Raw genomic sequence first — 26,159 nt, 5'->3', positions numbered from 1 at the left:
GCAGGGATGAGCACAGGGGCATCCCTGGGGTTTGGGAGACCAGAGCCTGCAGACAAAGGAGGGTCCCAGCTGGGCTCCCATCCCTGGAGCAGCTCTGTGCTGGCAGCCTGGGCTCCCCACGTTCCCCTGTGTCCCCCTGTGCTGCTGTCCCGAGTCGAGGGTCCCGTCCTGACCATGTGTGCCCACCCATGGGGCAGCTTAGCAGGGAGCCCTCTGCTCCCTCCCCTCTGCTGGCAGCTGAGCAGGGGGGTTTGTTTGAATTAATATATTGAGCAGCAATTAACCAGCTCTCCTCATCCATTAGAGACTGCAGCAGCTTTTGCACTTAGATCTTGCATCTTACATGACTGGCAATATTTTATTTATTTAGGGAATAAAAAGAAGAAAGGGAAAAGCCCTTGGGGGGGCTGTTTCTGACTGCCAGCAGAGCTGATACACACCAGGAATGTACTTTATTCTGCTTAATAGCAATGATCCACCCAGCAGGGATGGAGTCAGGAGCACTGGCAACACGGAGGCAGCTGAGACCACCCCCCCCAGCATTGAATGTGGGGCTGCTGCCTGTAGATTGTGACCAGAGCTGTCCCTGGGGTCTGGCCTTGTCCATGGGCTGCTGCCCAGTGCCATCAGTCCCCATCCCACACTCTGCAACCCAGGAAAAGCCCCACGGCCGCTTCCCCTTTTCCCCTTCCCCCTCGCCCGATGGCCTCGGACTTGGGAGGCTCTTGTGCCATGGCCGGGGAGCCCACTGCCCCACCACCACCCCAAAACCTGCCTCATGAGCCCCCACCCACCCTCCCTCCACACCGTGCTCCCTGTGCTATCCCACACCATGGCCTGTGTCCCCCCTGCCTCTGCACAGCCACAGCCTCACCGTGGGACCCTCGGGCTTCATCCCAGGCTTTGCCCCTGGCAGCCCCCTCCTCATGCACCCTCCTGCTCCTGGGCTGGCCAGGCCCTGTGGCTCTGGCTGCAGGGGCTCTGCAGGGATGGGACCCTGTGCCCTCCCTCGTCCCCTGTCCCATCCCAGGGCTTGTGAGGGTGACTCAGAGCTGAAGGGGAACCGAGAGCAGTGCCACGGAGGCAGGTCCGCTCCATCCCTGCTCCCAGGGCACGTTGGCACGCCCGGAGCCTCCCGGGCCAGGCCCTTTCCCTGTGGAGCAGGGATGGGGTGAGGCCGGGGCAGGTGGGGTCCCCTGCACACGCTGGGACGTGGGATCCCAGCACGGACCCCGGGGGGGCCCCACGGGCCGTGTCCAGCTGGGTGTTTGCAGCTGCGCCCTCAGTTCCCACGGAGATGCCCACGTCTCCATGGCTACCCACGGGTATTCCTGCTGGTAAACAGCCCGCACGGCCTGAGCTTCCTCCCCAAATACTGGGGGTTGCTGCACCCCAGGGAGATGCTGCGAGGGCAGCTCCCCCAGGCCAGGCCAGTGGTGGGCATCGACCCCATGGCCCAGCCCAGGGTGCTGAGCCCCCACCCCACCCCTGCCAGCAGCACAGCCCCCTCTGGGCAGGGCAGATTTGGGGGAAAATGCCTTTGCTTGGACTCTGGGAGCTGTGAGGTCGGTGGTCAGAGCCCCCAGCCACCCCCTTCCAGCTCTGTGGGAGGCAGTGCCAGATCTTCCCCCACCCCAGGGCACTCTGCTCCCAGGGGGCTGTGCTGGAGCCCAGTTTTTGGCAGTGTGGGGCTGCGTGAGCTCTGTAATGTACCATGAGGGTGACACACAGCCCTGACCCTGGAGTAAACAGCAGTTTGCACAACAGCTGCCGTGGTTGCGAAGGCTGTGAGTGCGTGGTGGGTTGGGCAACCCCCTGGCTACCCCCCATGGCAGCCCCATCCCTCCAGACATGGGGGTCCCTCAGGGGCAGTGAGCCCCCGGGTCAGCCCTGGGAGAGGAGCTGCTGGAATAACCTGCGTAAATGGTTGGCACTTGGGAGCACTGGTGGGAAGGTTGGGTCATGGGCTGCCCTTGGGCATCTTGTGGGTCCCCTCACTCTGGGGCAAGCTGGACCACATGCACATGGGCACAGACACGGGCTGGGGGCTGTGAGGTGCACCCAGGCAGCACCACATCACACTGGCAGCCACAGCTGGGTTTGCCTCCTGCTCCTTGAGGCCCACGTCCCCAGCCCATGTCCCCCTGCAGGACCTGTCCCCAAAGTCCGCCACCGTGTCTCCCAGCCCAGCCTGGTGGCCCCAGGGCATTAGCCTGAGGAGCTGGTCCAGGTCCGGCCGCTGGAGCGGGCAGGGTGGGGGCTGGCGCTGCTCGGGATGTCTGTGTGCCCTGGGCTTTCCTGCCTGCGGCAGCGAGGGGGTCGCAGCCTTCAGGGAAGTGTTTTGCAATCACCTTCTTCAGAGCGTCACAGCAATTAACGGCCCTGGTTTTGAGGAACTAACGGGGAAAGCAGCATGTTAGCAAACAGGCTGAGCACGGCCAGCCGCCGGCAGCCCGAACCCGGCGCTCGGAGCGGGCGGTGAGCGGAGACCGGACACACCGGGCACGGAGGAGGAGCAGGGATGGGGGCGAGGTAGGGACGACTGCGTGGTGCTCAGGTCCCACTGAGCACCTTGTCTGTGGCTGCTCTGCCCTGTCCCCTGCCCGGGACAGCCGCACGTGCTGGGTGCTCAGGGGTGGCTGCTGTCCCATTTCCCGCACTCGAGTCCCTCATCTCGCCCTGGACGTCGGCTGGGGCTGGGGGCAGGGAACTGCTGTGGGCACCCAGAGCTGGGCACAGCACGGGCAGCCCCTCCTGGGACACGGCGGGGACCCGGCCGGGGCAGAGATGAGCCGGTGGCCGGGCAGGGACAGAGGCAGGGGCCGCCGGCAGGGCCATTCCCAGCCCCAGGCAGGGGGACAGCGGGGGGCGTGCGCAGGACCCGCAGCTCAGGCTGTGCTGCCGTCGGTCACTCCCTTCCCTCTCCAGCTGATCGCCCTCCACAGCCCCAGCGCTCACCCGCCCTCAAAGCGCAAATCTCTGCCCGGCAGCGGCTGGAGATAACGGAGATAAACTGAGCCCTGAGCCCGTGCTGCGGCCGGGCAGGGGGTGCTGTGCCCGGGTGGGGAGCGGGGCCGGGGCGGGACCCCCGTCCCAGCGCCTCCGCTGCGCTGCCCACGCCGGCGCCTGCGGGGGCGGCCGAGCCGGGGGCGGAGGTGTCGGAAGGGCTGGGGAGAGGCTGGCGCTGACAGCTAAAGGACATTCTGCTCCGGGAAGCGCCGGGGACGATGGAGCCCGGCTTCTCCAGCCCGCCTCGGCCCCAGCCCTTGCCGACCCCCGGGACGAGCCGCTCTCTCCATTCCAGGTGATGCCAAAGCCGAGGAGGAGACCATGGCCAGGCGCCGTGCTGGGACAGCCCCCTTACTCCAGCTCTCCCTGCTCCTGCTCCTCTGCCCGGGCGGTGAGTGGGGCCCGTCCTGTGCTGTCCCACAGCGTGTGCCCCCGCTGTCCCCAGCACCCCGTGCCCATCCTGGCTGGCAGGAAGAGCAGTGGCACAGCGGGCGCGGGCAGGATGGGGCCTGGCACGTGCTGGCAGCTTGCCCAATGCCCGGCTCTTCCTCTCCAGGGCTGGGGGGCCTGTCTGAGGGAAGAGGCTCATCCCTCTGTCCTGCCTGGGCACCAAGAAGCTGAGCTGGCTTTGTCACAGCCGTGCCCAGGATGTGACACACTTTTCCTGCCTGCAGGGACTCTGGGCTGCGCCTTGGTGGCCGTGGGCTCACCCGTTGTGACCCTGGGCTCGGCCGTCACAGCAACCTGCACCATCCAGAGGGAACTCTGCCAGGGCTTGGAGCGGGGGAAGGTCCGGATCAGCTGGATGCTGGACAACAAGCCCGTGGCTGGGAGCCAGCGCCAGGGTCCGGGGGGCACGGAGGTGTCCGAGCTCACCCTGCCCCAGTTCAACCGCACGCAGGCCAGGCTGTGGTGCTGCGTGGAGTGGAATGGGACCAAGCAGCGCGTGGGCATGGCCGAGATCAGGGCAGGCTGTAAGTGCTGCTGCCACGTGTCACCCCCCTCCCCACCCGGGATGGGCACTTGCTCAGGCTCTTCCCCAACCGCTCTCCCCCAGACCCTCCTGCAAAGCCCCTCAACCTCAGCTGTGTCCTGAACCTCGGCGACTACGGGCTGACGTGCCAGTGGGAGCAGGGAGCCGACAGCCACCTCCCCACCAGCGTGGCACTGAAGTGTGCCGGGTAAGCCTCGGGGCCGCGGTGCCCCCGCCAAACCCCTGCCAAGCCCCGGCCTCTGCCGGAGGGACCCCGAGCCCACTCCTCTGGCTGCCGCAGGAGCAGAGCCCAGGCGGTGACGGGCTGCACCCCGCGAGGCGGGCACAGCCACTGCACGGTGCCGCGCCCGCTGCTCCAGCTGTACCGGGAGATGGAGATCTGGGTGTCTGTCACCAACGCCCTGGGCACGGCCGAGTCAGAGCATCTCTGCATCGACCCCATGGACGTCGGTGAGTGACGGCACAGGGGCCAGGGAAGCTCGTCAGCGGTGACAGGGGTATTAAAGTGCCATTAAAGCAGGTCGGGGTTTAGGTCAGGTTTTCCGGGCGGGTTCCGTGATGGATGTCCTGCCGGGATGAAGCGGTGCCAGCGCCGCGTTCCACGAGCAGCGCGTGCGGCGGGTTATGAGCTGCCGGTTGACCTGCTGCACTCCACAGCTCCTCCAGCAATTGATTACCCATTTATTCAGGAGGTCTATTAATAATGGATCCAGTGCCTATAAACTATTTATAAAAGGAGCCTTTCCAGATGGAGCAGCTTATCCTCCTTGCTCTGGGCCCAGGGAGGGACTGCCCAGGAACCAGCTGAGCCCTCCCATGGCTGTGCCACACTCACCTGTGGGCAAACCCAAATGTGGGGTCTTCCAGACACCAAGCCCCACGAAATCTGTTTTCCCTTCATAGGCATTGATGCAGAGCAGTGCCAGTGCTGCATTCCTGAGCATTGTCCTATCTCAGGCAGGGACATGCACCAGCTCCTGTCCCCTGCCACAAGCTGTTTTCCTAAATGGTTTAGGGTGCTTTCTTGCCATTTCTTGCTGCAGAACCCCAGCTGCAGGTCCTGGCATTAACGAGAGATGCATGTGAGGCCATGGCCCCTGGCTCTGCCCACCACGGCATCTCTCCAGCTCTCTCCTGCTCTTCCTCCAGCCAAGCTGGACCCCCCAACCCTGAGGAACATCCAGTCCATCCCCTTCCAGACCGACTGCGTTGCCCTGGCCTGGGAGGTGGCTCGGGGCACGGAGCACATGGAGCTGCAGTGTGAGCTGCGCTACCGGGCACCCGAGGACCCTGCCTGGAGCCTGGTGAGTGCGGCCGGGGCGGTGGGACGGGCAGGAGCCGGGACCCTCCCTGCGCTCCCAGCAGTGGGAGCAGCAGGGTGCTCGTGTGGGAGGAGGACAACAAGGTGTCCCCTCACACCCACACCAGGGCCAGCTCCTGCTTGAGGCAGGAGCCAGCACAGCCCTCACTCTGGCTGCCACCAGGTCACTGGCATCGTGGGCCGGGCTGGCACCGCGCAGCGCTGCGGCTTCCTCTTCGGCACACGGTACCACTTCCAGCTGCGCTGCCGGCGCAGCTCAGCACTGGCCTTCTGGAGCGAGTGGAGCCCGGGCAGGAACTACACCACCCACGAGAAAGGTTGGTGCAGTCCCCCAGGGGTCCCCTGTGCCCGGGCAGGCGGCACAGCGCTGGGGCACGGCCGCGCTGGCCCCTCTCAGCTCCTCCTCTTGCAGCCCCCTCAGGGAAGCTGGACGCGTGGTGGGGGGCTCGGCCGGCCGGGGCAGGGGGGCGGCTGGAGGTGCAGCTGCGCTGGAAGGTGAGCGGGGGCGGGCGGGCACTCGGGGGCTGCAGGGGCATCACCCCGGGGACCGACATCCCTGCGGGGACCAACACCCCCCTGTGCCCAGGCCCCACGGCGGCACGAGGCCAATGGGCAAGTGCTGGGCTACCGTGTCACCCTGAGCCCCAGGAGGAGGGGCAGGGACCCCCCCACCGTCTGCAACACCACCCACACCGAGTGCAACTTCTCGGCGCCCACGGGGACCAGGAGGGTCTATCTCTCAGCCTACAATGCCGCCGGAGAGTCGGCAGCAACCGAGGTTGTCCTCCTGGAGAGGAAAGGTGAGGGCAGTGCCTGAAGCCTCTGTGTGCCCCCCGGGGGGCTCTGCTCCCCCAGACAGGCTGCCAGGGGGTGCACAGCCAGGGCGAGGAGCAGGGCTGACTCCAGGGATGCAGGATGCTCCCGTCTCCCATCATCCCGGCTGCTTGTGCCATGCAGGTGAGCCCCTGGCCGGGCTCTGGGCCGAGCCCCGGGACATCAGCAGCCTCAGGGTGCACTGGGAGGCACCGCCGGCCCCGGTGGCCGCCTATGTCCTGGAGTGGCAGCGGGTGACATCTGAGCCCGGACACTGCAGCGCCTGCTGGCAGCTGGAGCGTGACCGGGCGGCCACTGCAGCCCTCATCCAGTGTAAGTGGGGGTCCCTGCCCTGCCGGGTGGTCCCTGCCCCCCCGGTTGGCTGTCCCGGGGGGCTGACACCCACACTGACCAAACCCTGCCCCGAGCCCTCTCCCCACCCTCCCTCCTTCCCCTGGCTCCGCTCCCAGGGCAGGGTGGGCTGGCTCTGTGGGGCGGGGGCGGCACAGCCGGGGGGTCTCAGCACAGTGCCCCGAGCGCCCGCCCCCCTGCCCTGCATTGCAGATGGCATCGAGCCTTTCCAGCGGTACAACATCTCCCTGTACCCCCTCTACAAGGACGCCGTCGGGATGCCCGTCCACACCGCAGCCTACTCCCAGCAGAGGGGTACGTGTGCCCCCCGGGGCTGCCCCGGGCCCCCCCGAGCCTCTGCCCTCCTGAAAGGAGGCACAAGTGCTCCCCCACACAGCCCCAGTTCAGGGGCTGTGCCCAAGAGCTCAGCCTGCGGGGCTGGGTTTGGCTCATCTCTGGAGGTGTTCTCAGCTAACCCACGGTGTGGGCAGGGCCTGATGCCCACACCTCGGGAGTGGGAGCCCCCCACACCAGTTCCCACCCAAGGCAGCGGCTCTGCTCAGTGCCCAGTGCCTTGTCCTGCTCCTTCCAGCACCGTCCTACGCCCCAAAGCTCCACCTGAGGAGCATCAGCAAGTCAGAGGCCGAGCTGTGCTGGGAGCCACTGCCAGTGGAGGTGCAGAACGGCTTCATCACCAACTACACCATCTTCTGGGCCAACAGCATGGCTGACATGGCCAGTGAGTCCTGAGCGTGCCCTCTGTCCCGCCTCGACGTGCTGGGTGTGGGCGTCAGCAGGGTCTGTGCCCTCCTCAGACCCTGTGCCCTCCTCAGACCCTGTGCCCTCCTCAGACCCTGTGCCCTCCTCAGAGGGGGTCGGGTCCTGCCAGCAGAGACCCAAGGGGCTGTGCAGGGGAGGGGATTCCACCACAGCTCTGTGTGTCCCCAGGTGCCACCGTGAATCCCTCGCTCAGCTCCTTTGTCATCCGGGGGCTGAGGCCCTCGACCCTGTACAAGGTGCACATCATGGCATCCACGGCTGCCGGCGGCACCAACGGCACCAGCCTGACCCTGGTGACCACAGTGCTTGGTGAGGGGGCAGCCACGGGGGGAGGGTATCCCCAGACCCCGGGTCCTGCCCCGGCCTCGTGGCCCAGTGCAGCTGACAGTGCCCACCGCAGTTCCCTGTGACCCTGTCCCTCTTCCCAGATGACACTGAGATCCAGTTCCTGTTCCTGACCCTGGGGCTGGCCTTTCTCCTGCTCATACTGTTGCTCATCTGCTTCCAGAAGAACGAGAGGTGAGTACCAGGAGCCCTGTCTCGGGCTGGGCTGCCCCAGGAGCCCCTGGCCAGGGTGGTCCTGGGAGTGGTGACATCCCGCCGTGAGCTTGGCAGGAGCCAGCCCAGCCCCGAGCCCGCCCGTTCCAGCCCCCCTGGCTGAGCACCCTCGTCCCCTGGTCCCCAGAGTGAAGGAGCAGCTCTGGCCCAGCGTCCCTGACCCCGCCAACAGCAGCCTGGGCAAGTGGGTGCCGGCAGTGCTGCCACAGGTGAGACCGGGGTGGCCGCTCCCCCAGCCCTGCTCCCCACCAGGGCCGCGGTGAGGGGCACCGGGGGCAGGTGGCACCAGGGGCAGGTGGCACCAGGGGCAGGTGGCACCGGCTGTGACCTCCCGCTGTCCCCAGGAGCCGCTCCTGGTCCCCGCCGCCAGGGAGCCCGGCCCGGCCGCCATCTCCACCGTCACCGTGCTGGAAGGGGCCCCGGGGAAGCCGCCGGGGAAGGAGCCCCCCGGGCCGCCCGCCGCCCCCTCGGCGCTGCCCCGGCCCTACGTGCGGCAGGACGGCCCCGGCGAGCCCGTGCAGTACGCGCGGGTGGGCGGCGCGGGGTACCGGGGGCAGCGGCTGCTCCCCGAGCCCGGACCCCGCTTCTACGAGAACCTGCGGGGCCGCGGGGACGGCGCCGGGGACTGGTGGGTCCCCGAGGAGACCCCCGCCAGCTTCCCGCTGCTGCAGGGGCTCCGCATCGGCGGGGCCGAGGAGCTGCACGAGTGCCGGGCGGACTAGCGCGGGATGGAGCCGGGCAGCGGCACCGGGAATGCCACCGGGGACCGGGATGCGGGATCCACCGCCACCGGGGACCCGGGATGGGGGATCCACCGCTGCCCGGCTCCATCCCGCACTGTGTGTCCCCTCCTGTCACCCCTCCGCAATAAACAGGAACGTGCTGAGAACAACCCGGGCGCCTCTGCGGGATCGGGAACCGGATGGGGATGAGGATGGGAACAGGGACGGGGACGAGGAAGAGACCGGGACCGGACAGGGGCGGGGACAGGGCCGGGACAAGGGCTGGACCGGGAGGGGTCGGGAGAGGACCGGGGTGGGGACTGGCACTCCCATCGACGCGCTCGGCGCTCGCTCTCTCGCCCCGCCCCGTCTCGGCGCTCGCCCGCCGCGCCTGGGCAAGATGGCGGCGCCCATGGCGGCGTGTCGTTGAGCGCGGCCATGCTGGCGCTGCTGGGCCGCGGCGGGGCCGCCGCGCTGGGCAGGGCCGGTGAGGGGCGCGGGGGGCGCGGCAGGGCCGGGGGGTGGAAGGGGAAGCGGGGCCCGGCGGGGGAATGGGGGAGCGGGCGGCGGATGGGCCGCGGCGGGAGCTGAGGGTGCAGGGAAGGGGCGGTCCCGGGGCCGGAGGTGGCCCGGGGGCCACTCGGGGCCACACACCTGAGAGGGGACAGAGCCGGGTGACCTCGAGGGGCCACGGGGCGCGGACAGGACCCCGGCGGCCTGAGCCCCCCGGGCCCCTCGGCCCCTGTGAGGCAGGTCAGGGACTGCCGGGTCTGCGCCTGCAGACGGTGGAGGAACAGGGCAATAACTCGATTCCCGGGGCCTGGAACAGCAGCGGGAAGAGTTTGTTCCTGAAAGGTCAAGGAAGGACTCGGTCCAGGCCGATGATGAGTGCTCACACCGGGGTCACACACAGGTTTCCCCAGGGGTGGCTGCCCTGAGCTCTGGCACTGGGGGCCCAGAGCAGCCCCTGCACCTCGCTCGTGGCGTCACTGGGGTTAATTCCTCACTTTAAAGTCTCTCAGTAACCACATTTGTGCAGGGCAGCCCTCCCGCTCTGCAGCCTGTGCTGCTGCTCCGTGCCCAGCCGTGGGGCTCGGGTGGGCACAGCTGTGTGAGAGCCCTGCTGAGCTGTCCTGCCTGCCCTGGCACTACAGCCCCGGTCACTGCTCAGAGGGAGCCTCAGTGCCCTGCCCCTGCACAGGCTGAGCAGTGTGTGACGAGCACACGAGTCTGGTAACTCTTTGTTTCTCCCCCCAGCCTGCAGCCCTGCTCTCCAGGCAGCCAGGGGCTATGCCAGACCTGTGACAAGGAGGAGGAAAGGTAGGTCAGGACCCACGGGGCCAAGTGCTGTGCTGTTGACGTGCTCAGAGTTGTACCCCCAGGGCACAGAAATCATTCCAGAAATGATTCCTTGCTCAGAAGTCACCCAGAAGATTCAGCAGCTCCTGAATGTGGGAAAATCAGTGATTGTCAGTAGTGGGAGCTCTGTGAGGGTGGGGAGGCCCTGGCACAGGTTGCTCAGAGAAGCTGTGGCTGCCCCATCCCTGGAAGTGTCCAAGGCCAGGTTGGACGAGGTTTGGAGCAACCTGGGACAGTGGAAGGTGTCCCTGCCCAGGGCAGGGGGTGGCACTGGATAATCTCTTAAGGTCCCTTCCAACCCAAACCATGCTGGGATCTCTGAGCTCAGTGGACTCTGTAAATCCACGTACAGTACGTTGTAAGTCCAGAGTGCTGAAGGGAAGAGGCTGAACCTGTTTTATTCCCTCAATTCCTGCCAGCTTGGCTGGATCTGTTCAGTTCTCCTGTCTTGTTTGGAGCACAGTTTCCTCTGCAGCATTTTTCCTCTGATCCAGTTTGCCAGCTCAGAGCTCTGGCTCTGTCCTGCTCTTCCTCAAACGTTTACCTCCTCTTTGTAGACATCCCCAGCCAGCTGGATGACCTCCCTCCCACCATGCTGAAGAAGGATTATGCCAATCTCCCAGTAATGAACAGGTATGACACAGGGAGAGGGAATGGCTCTTCTCTCCAGAGCTTTGTGTCTTACACAGAACCACATGTGGATGCAGTCACCTGCTCAGTAATTAACTAATTAATGCTCTGTGGGCACAAAAATCGCAAAGTCAGTTTGAAAGTCAAATTACAGACACAGTCAGTGGTTAGGGCTGTGGGAGGTCTTTGTTTACTCCCTGTGAGAGTAGTACTCTACTCCATTGTAGAGTAAATTAAAGTTGAGGAAAGTGAGTATGTTCTGAAAACCTGAGCTCATTTCTTTTGCTATATAGACTTGATTGTAGCTTATAAACTGATCTGCTGTCTCCTTGCAGCGTGGATGATGTAGTGAGAAGGATGTTGTCCCTGGAAATGGCAAGTCAGGTCAGTGTCATTCTGCTTGGGGGAAAAAAATAGATGTAGTGAGCACATTTGTGTGAGACCTGTCTGTGTTGTTAAATACCTTTCAGTTACTGTATTTTTAAGTGACTGCACATCTGGGGTGATTAAATACATGAGATTGATAATTCTTGTGCGCTTCTAGAATTTACCCCACAGTCTTCTTTAGGATAATAATTGCACATTAAAATGAGAGAAGAAAGTATTCAGCAGTCCTGGGGTGGTGAGCTGTGTTCTGTTGCTGCCTGTGGTTGGCCTCCTGTGTTCTAGAAACCAGTGCACTGGACAGCAGATGTTCTTCGAGCTATTTTTACTTTTGTATGCCCAGAAAACAAACAGATAATAAAGTGGCACAGAGATCTCGCCGCTCCTTGCTGGTTGTCACTTCAGCTTAAAAGGATGTAAAACCACTGAGTAAAGCTCTTAAATGCAAAGCCTTTACCTGTGTGTTTGTGGAGGGAGCTGGTGTCTCTGACCTTTAGTGTTCCTGAGAGAGTGACAAGCTCTTTCCTGTGACCCACAGAAGGAGAAGATGAAAATCAAGACGCAGCAGCTGGTGGAGAAGGTCAGGAGGTCTCCCAGCGACAACGGCTCCTTTGAGGTGCAAGGCAAGTTTAACAGGGAAGGATATTGTTGGCAGATGAAACACCTCTGCCTTTATTCAGCTGTTGCCACCCCAGCACTTCCAGTTGGCTGTATAATTTAGGAGAATCTCCTCCAGGAGAGCACTCAAGAGGCAGGATGCCCTGGGGGGCTGCTCCGGGTGTGGGAGCATTGCAGAGGCAGTGGATGCTCTGGCAGAGGCTGCTGGGGTGCTTCCAAATTCCTGCTCCACATCCACCCTCCAAAGGCAGTGTGTGCATTATTCTGCTTGGAGTGCCCCTGGGACAGGAAGCACTGAGCTGCATCTGTTACCAGAATGAACCAGATTTAGCCATGGAACTCAAATTTCCCTTTGCATTGGAGTGGGGACAGTGCAGGGACAAAGGCCACGCTGCACTGACCAAGGTGCACTTCCTCATCATCAGTAAAGCCCTTCAGTTCCTCAGGGTGCCACCAGCAGCTCCCTCCAGAGCCCGAAATCCCAAAGAGCTGGCCTGGTGCTCTTGTTAAAAAAACACCTTTATTGTTTTCTGTTCCTCCAGAGCTTGAGCCACATGAGGTGAAATGAATGTAAAATCACTGGGAATTGAGTGCAAGAGGAATTTCACAGATAAAATTTTTATGATCTGTTGTTAAAATTTTCCCTTCTAACTGAGCAGCCTCAACAGTTACAGCTCTGCAGGTTGTGTGCTGTGCTTTGGTGGGCAGTGTCTGCCGTGGTGCTGTGGGTCCCCCAGGAGCAGCAGTGCTCAGCTGGCAGCTTCAGGGAGGGCAGAGGATCCTGGATCACCTGGGAAGGCTGCTGCTCTCACTCAGCTCACTCTGTTCTTCGCAGTTGCAATTCTGACTGCCAGGATCCGCATGTTCGAGGAGCACCTCCAGAGGCACCCCAAGGTAACTCGGGGATCTGAGCCCACACCCAGCAGCTGCTCGGGTGGTTTTCTTGGTTTAGAACAAAAGGACTTTAATTTCAGGGATTGTGGCTTTCCTAAGGAGGTTTATGAAATGGTTCCAGCTGTTCCCTGGTGCCAGTGTGGGGAGCTGGCATGGAGGGTGTTCAGGTTTGTTACTGCTGGAGGAAATGGCTGAGCAGAGTCCTTTGGGCAAGTTGAGCTCCACTTCTCCTCCCTGCAGATGTGGCTTCACTGCTTAGTTTTCACTAATTATTGTGTCACTGCAGGAGCTGCAGTGAAAGACAAAGCGAAGTCTCTCCTGGTGCTGCTCATGGAAAGGTTTGGTGGGCAGGGCTGTGTGAATGTCCCAACAGCCACTTCCCTGCCTGCAGCTACCTGGGTTCGGGCCCAAATCTGAAACATCACAACTGAGTTAATCAATAAAAGTTACTAAAGGTTCTTTATGCAGGGCAAAAGGTGGGAAGTGGATTAACAAGTGTGTAATTGTTTGTTAATCGTGAAAACTGGAAGGGTAAAACAGAACAGAATTCAGATTTTATTACAAGCTAGAAGCTGTACCAAGTGTTCCAGCAAAGAGACCTTTTATACTTCCTCTGCTGGAGCCTGTGCTTTACACAAATCACTCCTATAGGACAGGGAAATGTCTCCCATGAGGGGTTGCCCTGAGTGGTGTGGCTCAGCTCACATTCCCTTCCAGAGAACAGCCAGACAGTCAGACAGAGCCAAGTCATGGGTTATTTTCCCATTTGATTTCTGGCCAAACGAAGGTAAATGCCTCTGTTATTCTGGAGCAGTACACTTCAGGGGCAGCAGGTTTTAGCCAGCAGACCTTCCCTGCAGCTTTTGCCACCACCTGAAACTGCACATAAGCTGAAAACAGAGTTCAGGGTCGGGGAGGAAGGGGAAGGTGCAGCCACAGAACAGAGAAAGCAATTCCAGTGCAAAGTAAATGAAATCTTCCTGGATCTCCCTGTGCTGACCCGACACGCAGCACCTCAGACAAGCTGTTCTGAGGCCCTGTCCTTTACCCGGTCGTTCCCTTTCAGCCCCATCCCAGTCTGCTCTCAGTGATTTCTGGGGGTGGCAGGGCAGTGCCCCTGCAGGCCCTGAGCCCCGGGTGCTTTGCAGGACAAGAACAACAAGCGGCGGATGCTGATGGACGTGGACAGGCGGAGGAAGCTGCTGGGGTACCTGCGGCGGGTGCGCTACGACACCTTCGAGAACACCTGCAAGCAGCTGGACATCCAGTACAGCCTCCCCCCGCCCTACACACGGCGCGTCACCAAGCGCTGGCTGGTGAAGAAGGCCTTCTGCATCAAGGTATGGAGCAGGGCAGCTGGGCTGGGAGAGCACCGCTGCAGAGGAGGGCACAGCTGGGACAGAAAGGGCTGACCTGATTGCCCAGTCCTAATCCAGGCTTTGGGTTTGATAACGACTGGAGGGAACTGCCTAAGCTCAGCCAAGAGCTCCCCGAGGGACGGTTGTGTCATGGGCAGTGACACATGTGCTGTGTTCAGGCGCTCCAGGTTGTGCTACTTGTTTGCTCAAAAGTGTATTTTTCAAACCAGCTGGTTTTTCCTCAAAGCCTGGTATGGGAATCGGTACATGAGATAATTTTCTGGCAGTTTGGAATTGGAATGTGAGTGCACCCATTGTCTGCTCTGAATACATGGGTGTAAGTACTGCGTGCAGTAGATCTTGGTATAACTGAGCAGAACCAAAAGCTGGCTGTGCCTCGGGTCTGTAAATGCTCAAGTGGAATCAATGACACTGGATCCAAAGGACTGGAGCCAGCTGGATGTGGCACTCAGTGCTCTGGTCTGGTTCACAAGGTGGGGATTGGTCACAGGTTGGACTCTGTGATCTCAGAGGTCTTTTCCTACCTCTGTAACTCTCTGTTAGTGGAATAAGCCTGGATGATCCCCTGGAGCAGGGCTGGCTGGAGCCCTGAGGAGACGCAGAGGGAGGAGATGATCTGGCCTGTGGTGGAGCAGCTCTGCCCACAGCAGCCTGCACGGGGAGCAGCTCTGCAGGCAGCTCCACCAAGCCCTGTCTCACCTTTTGTTCCTACAGGTGTACCAGGAGGCGCAGAAGCTGAAAGCAGCAGAGAGGCTGAAGCAGAGAGAGCGGCAGGCGAGAGCGAGGGCGGCCCGGGGGCAGCAGGGGCAGGAGAAGCTGGCACAGAAGCAAACACAGGAGGGGCAGGGGCAGGAGAAGTTGGCACAGGAGAAGCCAGCACAGGAGGGAACTCCCGTGTAGCATCACAGCCAGCCTGACAATAAACACGTGCCCAAAGACCCGAGGCCTCTGTGCTCATGTGGTGTCCACGCCGAGCTGAGCGCCTGGGGAGGGCAGCGAGTGCTTCCAGTGGCTCGGACGTTTAACTTCAGGCTGGTGGGGTGTCCTGGAAGGGGAGGGTGGGGAGGCCCTGGCAGGGGTTGCCCAGAGAAGCTGTGGCTGCCCCACGCCTGGAAGCGTCCCAGGCCAGGCTGGAGCCCCCTGGGCTGTGGGAGGTGTCCGTGTCCGTGCCCGTGCCCGTGTCCGTGCCGGGGGGGGCACCGGGGGGGTTCCGTGTCCCCTCAGGCCGGGATGTCCCCCCGGCCCCGCCCCGCGCGCACGCGCGTCCCGCGCGCCAAGACGGGCCCGCGCCATTGGGCGGCGGTTGCCGGGCAGCGGGACCCGGGCGGGGAGCGGGGCCGGGGCCGCACCGGGGCCATACCGGGACCATACCGGGACCATAGCGGGGCCATACCGGGGCCATGTCGGCGCGGACGCTGCCGCTGCTGTTCCTCAACCTGGGCGGCGAGATGCTCTACATCCTGGACCAGCGGCTGCGCGCCCAGAGCATCCCGGGGGAGAAGGCGCGCAAAGGTGAGCGCCGGGCGGGCACCGCTCCCCCCGCGGCCGCCCCGCTGCCCCCGGGCAGGGCTCTGCCCCCGCTGCCCCCGGGCAGGGCTCTGCCCCCGCTGCCGCTCCCGGGAGGCCGCCCGGGACACACGGACACGCTGTGCCGTCGGTGCCGCCCCGGGGCAATTAACTGGCACGGTGATTATCGCGGTAATTACCGCGGTGACGAACCCTCCGTGCTGTCCCGCAGCCGGGGGGCTCCGGGAGGTTTCTGCGGGGACAGCCCGGAGGTGCCGCCGCGGCTGCTTTGGGAGATTCTCGCAGACAAGGAGGGATTGGAGCCCCGTCGGTGTTTCTGGGCTCGGTTTGGGGGTTAAAGCTTCGGAAACTTGCTTTTGGGCTCAAAATAACTCAGGGTTTGGTGATGCCAGCCCAGGTCCGGAACTGTCTGGGGCAGATCAGGTCACTTTGCGATGGGAAGGAGTTTCCAGGAATAAATTTCTAATACCTGTGCAGAAGCAGGATATGAAATTTTATTGAATTCAAATAACACGAGCCCGGCTCCCGAAACCCTTGTCTGGTTTTTATACGATCTCTCAAGCAGCATTTGGCCAAAATCCTTGTGCAGTCCTGTGGCACCAAACTCCAGCTCACAGCCCAGCACCTCTTTGGTTTCCACTTTAAATTACTACAGCTTTGCTTTACAAGTCCTTGCAGCTCCGTCGTGGGATGGGGAATGTGCCTGGGGAAGCTTTGGGATGCTTTAATAAAAAATCAACTGGGTTTGAGCCCGGTATTGAAGAGGTTGTTATGTTTATCCCTTTGCCTGTCCTGTATGAAGTGCCAAACAACAAAGGGTTCACTGTTTAATTATCATATTATTGTGAGGGGGCAATTTGTTATTATTTATTTATGGTGTGTCCTGAGAGAATGATCTGACAAAAGTTTACTGCTGTTCATACAGGGCTGAGTTTGGAGTTCAAACTAAATTACTTCTTGGCAGAGTATCTCAGCAGGAGAACTGGGTCTGTTCTAGTTTATCCACACGTGGATATTTATCTTCCCAAAAACTGGGTGTTAATTTCACTGAGATGTGGTTTGTCCACACCAAAGTGTTTGTTAGTGCTTAAAGCTGTTCACTCAAATATTGTTCACTTAAAAATGCAACCGAAAACTTCCCAAGCTCTGTGCAAAGGGTAAAATTTGATGTGCTTTGAAGCAGCAGGATTTTATCCAAGGGGAGGGCAGGATTCTCCAGTGCCACATGCTGATGAGAAGAGACAAAAATCCATTAGTTAGCTTTTCTTTTTCTTTTTTTTTTCCTCTTTTATTTTTTTTTTTTAGTTGATTTCTTTTCTTCTCCTTGCAACTCTTGTTCTCACGTCTCAAATGCTGTTTTGTTTTATGCTTCGTGTAGATGAATGGACAGATGTGGACAGGAAACGAGGTACAGTAACTGCTGGCTGCATGCACCAGTCCAACCCCACGGGCTCACCTGGGGCTCGTCCTGCCTGACCCCCGGGGCTGCTCCTGCAGCCTTCAGGCAGGGTCACAGATCCCCAGGGATGCTCACCTGGGCCTCAGAATGCACCTTGAGAGAAAACAGGCAACGTCTCAGAATCACACTGCCTCAAAAATCAGTTGTTGGTTTAACAGAGACTATAAATGGATCAAAACTTACTATCTGAATGGTCTTTCCTGTCAAAATAGTCTGTGTTTCCCTGGCATTGTTTTGATGCAAGCATGCAATGTGTGAGCAGTGTGGGGGTTGTTTGTCTGCTGAAATGCAGGAATATTGGGCAAGCTCCATTTTTCCAAGGCCTTGTCTAACTCACCACTCAGGGTTTGGACAGGTGAGCTCCAGGGAAGGTTGAAGGCATTCCCATCTTTCTCCTTCCCAGCCCGTGCTGGTGCTCCCAAAGGGTGATCCCAGAGGAGCAGGTGCCCCTCAGCTGAGCTCCTCCTGCCTGGGATGATCCCCAGGGTGGGACTGAGCCCGAGGGTGTTGCAGGGGAGCAGCTGAGCTGTGAACAGGTTTCCCTCTGGAATCTGCCTGGAACAGGAGCCTCCAGCAAGGGCTGTGCTGAAGAGCTGGGTGAGGAAATGAACCTCTTGAATCTCAGGTTTTTGCTAAGTGAGCACGAGCAGAACTCCCAGGGGCCTTCTGAGCAGCCCTTTCTTACCAGAGATCGGGGTTATGGTTCATGTTTTTCAAAATAAGCACCTGTGGCAGGGTTTGATGTTTACTGCAGGTAAACACTGATATCCTGGGGTTTGCCCCAGCTTATTTTTGCTACCATTGCATCCTGTTTCCAAGAACACCCCTTTCCAGCCTTTAATATCTCAGAAGTCTCATGACATGCTCCATATTGTCCCATCCAAAGCAACGAGGGGTTGCCTGGTTGCTGTACTGGTTTCCCTCCTCCCACCCCAGTGGATGCCCCCCCTCTCTGCTCAGTTGCTTTTTGCTGTGTTGCTTGTGCCATGTCCTGGGCCCTGCAGTGTCCCCTGCCATGGCCACACTGGTGTGTGCAGCTCCCCAGGGCCTCTCTGGGGTCTTTGCTGTGTCATTAGTGACCATGTGACAGATTTATTATCAAACTGTGTGAGATTTGCCCTTTACTGTGATTTCTTTTATGTCTTTCTCGGTTCTTTTTATAGCCCACACAAGGGGTTTTAATTCTAGAAGATAATTTATGTCAGACTGGGTGTGTGGTTCACACAGAGCTTCAGTTCCATTGACAAATCACCATACTGGGAGGTGTCTGTCTCCTGGTGGTGTTCTGGGTTATTTGTGACTCTGCAAAGACAGGAGAAGCCTTTGTGTGGGCAGCACACACAAGCAGCTTAAAAATGCTTTCCTTGATAGCTGTATAAGGCTAAAGTTCTTATTTGTTTTTGTAATTGATTCCTTTCAAAATGAAATAGATACTAATAATATTTGATTTTCTCCCTGAAACGGCAAGGATTTCTGCCTCAGATTGCAAGTAGGGATTGTTTTATGGACAGTTTATTAGAAAGGAAGGGAGGAAGAAGGGATTTTTTTCCTCTTTGTGCTTAGGTGTATTTATAACCCACTGCTCAGGTACTTTGGGTACTTAAACCCAGACTAGTGAGCCCTGTCAGCTGCTGGGCTGTGTGTGACCAGTGCAGGAGGAGCCTGTGACCAGCAGGTTTAGGGAGGGCAGAGAATCACCTCTGGAGGCCCCTGCCCTCACAACTGCCCCTGCCCAGGCTCCCAGCATTCCCAGCAATGTTCCCAGGGAGTTAATCCTGTTGGAAGAGGTGGAGTGACAGGGACATGACCTTTCTTGTGGCTGTTGGTGTAGGGCAGGTGTGAAAAGCCATGAGTCTGACCCCCCAGGGAATCATTAGGGCAGCAGTTCAAAGCACTGATCACCACCACTGTCTCTGTGTTCACTTTTTTCTTTTTCCTTTTCTTTTTATTACTTGTTCTGAGATTTTTCTAATCCCCAAGGATTGCCTGGCATTGTGGGCTTCAATAACAGTCACCTGCTTAGGAAAATCCTTGCTTGTCCAGTAATCTGTGTGGCCTGGCATTTTCATTTACCATTCTTTTGGCAGAGAAACAAATGTTTATTGGTGATAACTCTGCAGAGTCTATCAGGGAGATAATAAAATGTCCAATCCAGCACAGAAGCTCAGATGCTGCATCTGCTTGAACCAGTGCAAAATGTTTTCCATTTTCTGTGCATTAAAAGCTGGATATCCAGAGCACAGCCCTCACACTCAGCACTCCTGAGCTCTACAAACTCTTCAGTGAGTCACAAAACAGTTCCAGGTCCAAATTTACACATAAAACATGAACCACACATAAGGAGGTTTGGAGTTCTGCCTTTGAGCCACTCAGTGCCTGCAGGTGTTGCAGCTGTGAGAGCCCTGAATGGGCTGACATAGATCCCAGGGATATAAATGCTTCCTTAAATACCTGCCAGTTTTAATCTGTTTGGAATAAAGGCTACAGAGAGCCCTGAGTCATCCAGGAGCTTCTGCTGAGAGAGAAAAGATAGACTGGCAGTGTCAGAGGGGAACAGGCACAGCTGCAGTCTGCAGAGCTCAAGAGTGATGCAGAATAGTTGCCTTAGGAGGCAGAACTGGAGGTTTTCTAGATAATAATGTGTCAGAGCAGCCTCTAAACAACATTATTTACAAGTGAAAAGTATCAAGCACAGCTGTAAAACCAGGGCAGCAAAGCCAGCCTTGTTGCCCCTGGGAAGCAGGGAGTGCTGCCTTCAGCCCAGGTGGTTTGTGCCCCAGGAATGGCAGCGGGCTCAGCCCAGCAGGGCCCAGGCAGTGTGGGGCTGGGAGGTGCTGTCCCCTCTCCTGTGCCCTGCCCCTGCTCTCCCAGCTGAGCCCCCGTGGCAGCCCCCGGTGTCCGTGTGGGATGGACCCCAGGGGTGGGGGGAAGCAAACAACGGAGCCTCCTTGTCTTTGCAGTGATGAACGACATCATCAGCACCATGTTCAACAGGAAGTTCATGGAGGAGCTGTTCAAGCCCCAGGAGCTGTACTCCAAGAAGGCCCTGAGGACGGTGTACGACCGGCTGGCCCACGCCTCCATCATGAGGCTGAACCAGGCCAGCATGGACAAGGTAACCCCCCCTCCTGGCTGGGCTTCCCTGCTGCCCCCACCAGCTTCTGTGCTGAGAGCCATCCCTGGCTTTACCATTTCAGAACAGCCCTCTTTCCATTTGCTTCCTTTGTGAAAATGGTTCTCGGCCAAAGGAGCTGTTGGGAAATCCACGGTGGTACCACCTACCTTACAACTGAGTATTTGTGAGCTCAGTGTTTGATTTTAAGAAGTTTAAAGTTTAAGTTTATTGTTTAAGTTTATTGGATTGTTTAAGTTTATTGGATGTTTTCATATAATTGAAAATGTACACCTCTGAGGGTGTGTGTCAGTGTCTGTGTTCATGTACTGACACTCACTGGCAGCTGCAGGTGTTGGAGTTATTCCTGCAAACAGTAAATCCACAGCCAATTTGGGGAAAAATGGTGAGAGCAGGATTGTCAGAGAGCCCTCCACCTGGGTGTCAGGGCTGCTGAAATTCATAGAATCACTGAGGTTGGAAAAGCCCTCCCAGCCCATGGATCCCCCCTGTGCCCCATCCCCACCTTGTCCCCAGCCCAGAGCACTCAGTGCCACATCCAGGCCTTCCTGGGACACCTCCAGGGCTGGGCACTCCAAACCTCCCTGGGCAGCCCCTGCCAAGGCCTGACCACCCTTTCCAGGCAGAAATTCCTCCTCCTGTCCAACCTGAGCCTCCCCTGGCACAGCCTGAGGCCGTTCCCTCTCCTCCTGTCCCTTGTTCCCTGGGAGCAGAGCCCGACCACCCCCCCCGGCTCCCCCCTCCTGTCAGGGGGTTGCAGAGCCAGAAGGTCCCCCCTGAGCCTCCTTTTCTCCAGGCTGAGCCCCCCCAGCTCCCTCAGCTGCTCCTGCTGCTCCAGCCCCTTCCCAGCTCCGTTCCCTTCTCTTGCAGCTCTATGACCTGATGACCATGGCCTTCAAATACCAAGTGCTGCTGTGCCCTCGGCCCAGGGACATCCTGCTGGTCACGTTCAACCACCTGGATGCCATCAAGGATTTCATCTACGAGTCCCCTGCCATTCTGAACCAGGTGGATGAGACCTTCCGGCAGCTGATCGAAGTAAGAGCCCTCAGAAAGAGGGTGGGACACACTGTGGTTTGGCTTCATGGGTTTTTACCTCTTTCAGGTTAATCTTAGAGACTAAATACTGCATTGTACATGTCTGTGAGTCAAGTGGTATTTTTCTGCTGGCCCAGTTTAAATCAATATATTGCTTATTCAGCCTGATTTAAGTCTCCACTGACTTCAGCAGAAATTAAATCAGACTTTTAGTCACAGACATAATTACTGATAATGATGAGCATTACATCACTACACCCTTACAGCACCTCTACTTCCCCTGCAAGTGCATCAGAATATACTGTATATTCTGTGTATCAGAATATTCTGAGGCACTTGTTTCCCCCTTTCCCTGGGTGGGACATGAACACCTGCAAAGCCTTGTGTGGTGGTTTTCCTTTTCCAGACGTACAACTGCCTCCCTGATGGTGAATTCCAGCTCATCAGGCAAACGCTCCTCATTTTCTTTCAGGACATGCACATCAGGGTAAGAGCCTGATGGCAGGGAGGATGGCAGGGAGTTGGGGCTGGAATACAGAGGGATTTGGTTACAAACATTGCAGTTTTGGGTTTGTTACTTGTGCTTTTCAGTCATCCTGATGTGCTTGTAATTGCACTCAAATTTCACACATGGATCTACTACAATAATACTGAATAATTCTAATATGTTATGAAAAAAGGAATCTCTGCCAGTATGATTTGCTAGCTGATAAATCTGCTTTTCCTTTTAGAAACTTGATATGAAACTCAGAGCCTGAGCTTGAAGCCTCAATATTCTCTAAATAAACTGATCACACTCAAGTGCATGAACAGGACATGCTTTTTAATACAATTTTTTTAATCTTAGATCAGTTCTCACCCTCTGAAACACAATCCCACACTGCTGGCTCGGTGTCACAGTCTCTGCACACCCATCCAGACCCCCCCCAGCCTGGGCAGGGAGGCTCCAGAGCAGTGGGGTCAGAGGGCTGGTTTTGCCCAGGGTGTGATGTCCCTTTGCAGGTCTCCATCTTCCTGAAGGACAAAGTGCAGAACTCCAACGGGCGCTTCGTGCTGCCCATCTCGGGGCCTGTCCCCTGGGGCACAGAGGTGCCAGGGCTCATCAGGTGAGTCGGGGCCTGCCTGGGGCTGCTTGGGGGCCCAGAGGCTCAGGAGCCCCCTCCCAGTGCTGCTCCTGGCACAGGGAGAGCTGAACTCCAGTAAATACTATTTAAAGGGCATGACCTGGGGCTAAGTCACCCAGCAATGAAATGCTGAGCTGCTTCTGGAATTCTCTGTCCCAGTAAATGGGCTGTTAGTAATTTATCCTGTAAAAGGCAGATTTTACAGAATAGGGTTTTATTCCCCTTGTGTGGGAAGCAGAGGAAGTAGGTACTAAAATCAGGAATAAAACTACTAAATGTTTCAATAATGCCTTGGTTTTAAGGATTTTCAATCACAAAGGAGTGGAAGTTAAAAGGACTGAGTTCACCACTGCTGGGAATTACGTTACTCCCCAAAGGGAAGGATCTTTTGAGCTTTATGGAGACAGAGTCCTCAAACTTGGAACAAACATGTAAGTCATTTTTGTCCTGTGTAGGAACCTGAACCAAATGTTGATGGATATGGACTGTTCAGAAGCTGTGTGGTTTTGCCTCTTTTGCCATTATCAGCCTGACTTGGTCACAAGGTGCTGCCCTGCACCAGGACACAAGTGGGCAGTGTGTATAAAGAGCTGTGGGAAAGAGCAAAACTTGATTTTATGTGTCCAATAGAGCTGAGTAAAGAGTGCTCTCACCTGGTGCTGCATGTTATGTGAAATGTGATTTAATTTAACCACGTTCAAGAAATCCATGGAATTCTCCATGTTTGTGTTCCATCCACTGTTCCCTCTTACAGCTTTGTCCCTCACACACCTCAGTGCCTCAATACTCCACCAGGCTGAGCCGTAACCTCTCATTGCAGCTCTTCACAGGCTTCAGGAAAATGTCCTAAAGTCCTGGATCCTGTGCTGCTCCCTCCAGTTCCTGTCCCTCACCCCAGTAGCTTCTTCCCTGTGTGTTTTTCCCTCCAGGTACAGTGTGAGTCGGCCAGTGGAGACACACATGGCGGGATCATCCAAAAACGTGGCATCCCGTGCAAAGGTCAGTGTTGTCACGGTCCTGTCACTGGTTGGACTGGCCAACTTCTTGGTCTCCAGGTATGGGGTAACTTCAAGGAAGCTCTTCTGTTGCTCTCAGAGCCTCATCCAGTCCTTCCTGCTCCCTTTGGAGCCAGGGGAAGGGCACATTTTCCCAAAGAATCCACAGGCTTATGCGAGGATGTGCTTGCTTCTCTTTTAATCTCCTCAGAAAACAAAGCTGGATGTACAGATTTCTCAGCTGTTCAGTTTAGCTGGAAAATTACCTTGTCCTGGGACTGTAAATTCCAGCAGCCATTTCCAGTATAAATCTGGCAGTTCCTGGTTATCTGCACAGCCTGTCCCAGGAACAACACACGTGTGTTTGTATCGCTCTGAAGGACATTTATGGAATATCAGAAAACAGAACTCCTCGCAGGCCCCATCTCCCTGGTAACCCCCCATTGCTGTTCCTGCAGGAGAACACAGTGCCCAACCCTCTGGCCAAGGAGGAGCTGAACTTCCTGGCCAGGCTGCTGGGGGGTCTGGACATCCAGAAACCTGCTGGTGGCGAGACGGGATTTCGGCTGAATTTGTTCACCACCGACGAGGAGGAAGAGTATGTTCTTGGGCTGGGCTCTGGGGGGACACGTGGGGAGCCCTGGAGACCAAAGCTGGCCCTGCACAGCTTTAGGGACAGACCAGCAGGGTTTAGCCCTTTGTTGTTGTGCTCCAGGTGCCTTGCTGGCAGTGCCACTGGCCGGGAGCTGTGCTTGGTCCTGTCTGCAGGGACAGGGACATCTCGCCAGCCCTTCAAGCAGGATGTTCTTACCTGCTTTGAATCTCAACTACAGAGATATTCCCTCTCTTCTGCACTTAACAGAAAAATGTAGGACAGGGAAAAGCCTCCAAATTGGGGTCCATACATTAATTTGACAAGTAGGATGAGGGTCATTGTCCAAACTTCATAGAATCCCAGGATAGTTTGGGCTGGGAGGGACCTTGAGGATCCTTTATTTCCACTCCTGCCATGGGCAGGGACACCTTCCACTGGACCAGGTGGCTGCAAGCCCTGTGCAGCCTGGCCCTGTAGGCTTCCTCTGGGCATCCTGTGGGCCTACAGGAGCCTCATGAAACCTGGTTTTTATCATTGCCTTGTATGTCTTCATGGGATTAACCCCCCTTTTCATGTTTTCCATCCAGACACGCTGCACAGACCCGACCAGAGGACTTGTCCTACAAGGTCATCAACATCGAAGCCACACAGGTACGTTTTGTGTTTCTCACCGCTGGTTCTCACCACTCCTGCCTTGCCAAGAGCTGAATTTCACCCAGAATAGTGACTTAAAAATACATTTTTTCCCATTTCACTTAAGTAACGTTAAGTAAGGTACACTGAGTAACTAATGGCTGATTTTCTGCCAGGCCGGTGGAACTGGTGATTATTTACTAAGAGAACTGGAATGGTGACAAACATCAGGGCAGGCTGGGTGGCCAGGGGGCCGTCCCGGTCCCGGCGGGGCTGAGCGCGGTGTGTGTCCCGCAGGAGCCGGGCCGGCGGGCGGAGCTGTCCCGCATCCTGGGCGAGCTGGAGGTGGCGGAGCCGCGCCCGGGCAGCGCCGAGAAGGGCGAGGACCTGCTGGCACTGATGGACGGGCTGTGACCGGGACACAGCGGGACAGCCCCGGGACACACCGGGACACACGGGGACAGCTCCGGGACAGCCCCGGGACACAGCGGGACACACGGGGACAGCTCCGGGACACACGGGGACAGCCCCGGGAGCAGCGGGCGGGGCGGGGCGATGTTGGCCCCGCCCCGCGCCAGGAAGGGGTGGGGCCGCGCGTGCGCAGGGGGGCGGGGTGTCGCGAGCGAGCGCGCGGGAAGGGGCGCGTGAGTGCGCGCGGGGGAGACGCGGGACCCTCCCGGTGTAACGGGATGGGGGGGGCACGGAGAGAACGGGGGTGACCGGGGAGGAGTGTGCGTGTGTGTGCGTGTGCGCGTGTATGTGCGTGTGCGCGTGTATGTGTGTGTGTATGTGTGTGCGTGTGCGTGTGTGTGAGAGTGCGGGGGGGGGCGCGGAGGAGCCCAGTGTGCAGGGGGGGGGCGGGCAGGGAGAAGGGGGGTGGCTGGGGAGGGGGGCAGCGGGCGAGGAGAGGGGTGAGTGTAGGGGAGAGGGCAGAGGAGAGGGCGAGGGGTGGTACCTGCGCAGATGAACGTGAGAGGGGTAGTGTGTGTGCACGTGGGAGTTTGAGCGAGTGCAAGGGGTGTAGGAATGCAGGTGAGCGTGAAAGGGGTGGTAGGTGTACAGGTATGGGTGTGACGGGTGGGTGTGGAGGCGCAGTGTGCCTTGTTCCCTTCCCTCAGCCCTGTCCCAGCGCAGCCTTGTCCCCCCAGCCGTGTCCCCATCCCTCATCCCTGTCCGCAGCCCTGTCCCCCAGCCGCCATGGAGGTGAGCCACTCGGTGAAGGAGCGCACCATCGCCGAGAACAGCCTGGTGATCCTGCTGCAGGGGCTGCGGGGCCGCGTCACCACGGTGGAGCTGCGTGACGAGAGCGCGGCCGCGGGGCTCGTCACCAGCGTGGACGCCTTCATGAACGTGCGCCTGGCCGAGGTGACCCTGACGGACCGGCGCGGCGCCGTGTCCCACCTGGACGAGCTCTTCGTCACCGGCAGGAACGTGCGCTACGTGCACATCCCCGACGACGTGGACATCAGGGCCACCATCGAGGAGCAGCTCCGGGCCATCCACAGGGTGCGCTTCTTCGGGGGCCGTGACAAGGGGCGCAGGGAGTTCCCTCAGGCCAAGGACAAGTGAGGTGAAAGGGCAAGGATGGACCCGGGATGAACCTGCCCCTTTGATGGACTGCCACACCAGACATCCCGCCCAAGGACATCCCCCCCAGGGACTCTGTGCTCTGCTGCTCCCAGGGCCGGTGCCTGTGGAGGAGCAGGGATGATTTTTGTAATGAATAAGCCCAAATAACTGTTTAAAAGGCTCCGTGGTCTCTCTCTGTTCGTGTCCCTCCTTTGATGGGCCAAAAGACCCTTTAGCCAGAGCTGCCGTCCCGCTGCTACCCCCGGCTCGGCCT

The 26,159-nt window shown here is 58.5% G+C and overlaps 3 protein-coding genes across 8 annotated transcripts; all 3 read left to right on the top strand.

Annotated features, from left to right (window-relative positions):
* Positions 1–2,402: 2,402 nt before the first annotated feature.
* CSF3R (colony stimulating factor 3 receptor) lies at positions 2,403–8,774 on the top strand. Its single transcript, XM_051770930.1, has 16 exons — positions 2,403–2,532; positions 3,305–3,400; positions 3,684–3,983; positions 4,067–4,190; positions 4,284–4,453; positions 5,153–5,307; positions 5,488–5,641; positions 5,737–5,819; positions 5,911–6,124; positions 6,282–6,470; positions 6,702–6,803; positions 7,081–7,227; positions 7,437–7,577; positions 7,697–7,787; positions 7,954–8,035; positions 8,171–8,774. Exons 2-16 carry the CDS (start codon positions 3,331–3,333, stop codon positions 8,546–8,548), a joined length of 2,400 nt encoding a protein of 799 aa, XP_051626890.1. The 5' UTR covers positions 2,403–2,532; positions 3,305–3,330; the 3' UTR covers positions 8,549–8,774.
* Positions 8,775–8,894: 120 nt separating this feature from the next.
* On the top strand, positions 8,895–14,750 carry MRPS15 (mitochondrial ribosomal protein S15). Of its 3 annotated transcripts, none has more exons than XM_051770949.1 (8): positions 8,895–9,035; positions 9,806–9,868; positions 10,465–10,540; positions 10,873–10,921; positions 11,460–11,544; positions 12,375–12,433; positions 13,582–13,773; positions 14,527–14,750. In XM_051770949.1, the coding sequence occupies exons 1-8, from the start codon at positions 8,987–8,989 to the stop codon at positions 14,710–14,712; spliced, it is 759 nt and encodes a 252-aa protein (XP_051626909.1). In that variant the 5' UTR covers positions 8,895–8,986; the 3' UTR covers positions 14,713–14,750. The 3 variants fall into 3 exon arrangements, with proteins under 3 accessions (XP_051626909.1, XP_051626908.1, XP_051626911.1); XM_051770948.1 differs by lacking the exon at positions 8,895–9,035 and adding an exon at positions 9,085–9,301; XM_051770951.1 differs by lacking the exon at positions 8,895–9,035 and adding an exon at positions 9,311–9,403.
* Positions 14,751–14,879: 129 nt separating this feature from the next.
* On the top strand, positions 14,880–26,063 carry OSCP1 (organic solute carrier partner 1). Of its 4 annotated transcripts, XM_051770946.1 has the most exons (12): positions 14,880–15,324; positions 16,718–16,747; positions 19,759–19,913; positions 20,802–20,969; positions 21,376–21,456; positions 21,972–22,075; positions 22,396–22,524; positions 23,023–23,092; positions 23,547–23,686; positions 24,271–24,338; positions 24,566–24,960; positions 25,496–26,063. In XM_051770946.1, exons 1-12 carry the CDS (start codon positions 15,213–15,215, stop codon positions 25,883–25,885), a joined length of 1,842 nt encoding a protein of 613 aa, XP_051626906.1. In that variant the 5' UTR covers positions 14,880–15,212; the 3' UTR covers positions 25,886–26,063. The 4 variants fall into 4 exon arrangements, with proteins under 4 accessions (XP_051626906.1, XP_051626903.1, XP_051626904.1 ...); XM_051770943.1 differs by lacking the exon at positions 25,496–26,063 and having other exon boundaries at positions 24,271–24,334; positions 24,614–24,829; XM_051770944.1 differs by lacking the exons at positions 16,718–16,747; positions 25,496–26,063 and having other exon boundaries at positions 24,271–24,334; positions 24,614–24,827.
* Positions 26,064–26,159: the final 96 nt, after the last annotated feature.

Source organism: Manacus candei, unplaced genomic scaffold (assembly GCF_025592945.1).
Source record: "Manacus candei isolate 608988 ecotype Guabito, Panama unplaced genomic scaffold, ASM2559294v1 h1tg000127l, whole genome shotgun sequence".
Lineage (NCBI taxonomy): Eukaryota > Metazoa > Chordata > Aves > Passeriformes > Pipridae > Manacus > Manacus candei.
Note: the sequence above shows the minus strand (reverse complement) of the source record. Positions and strands in the feature narration are given on the sequence as shown.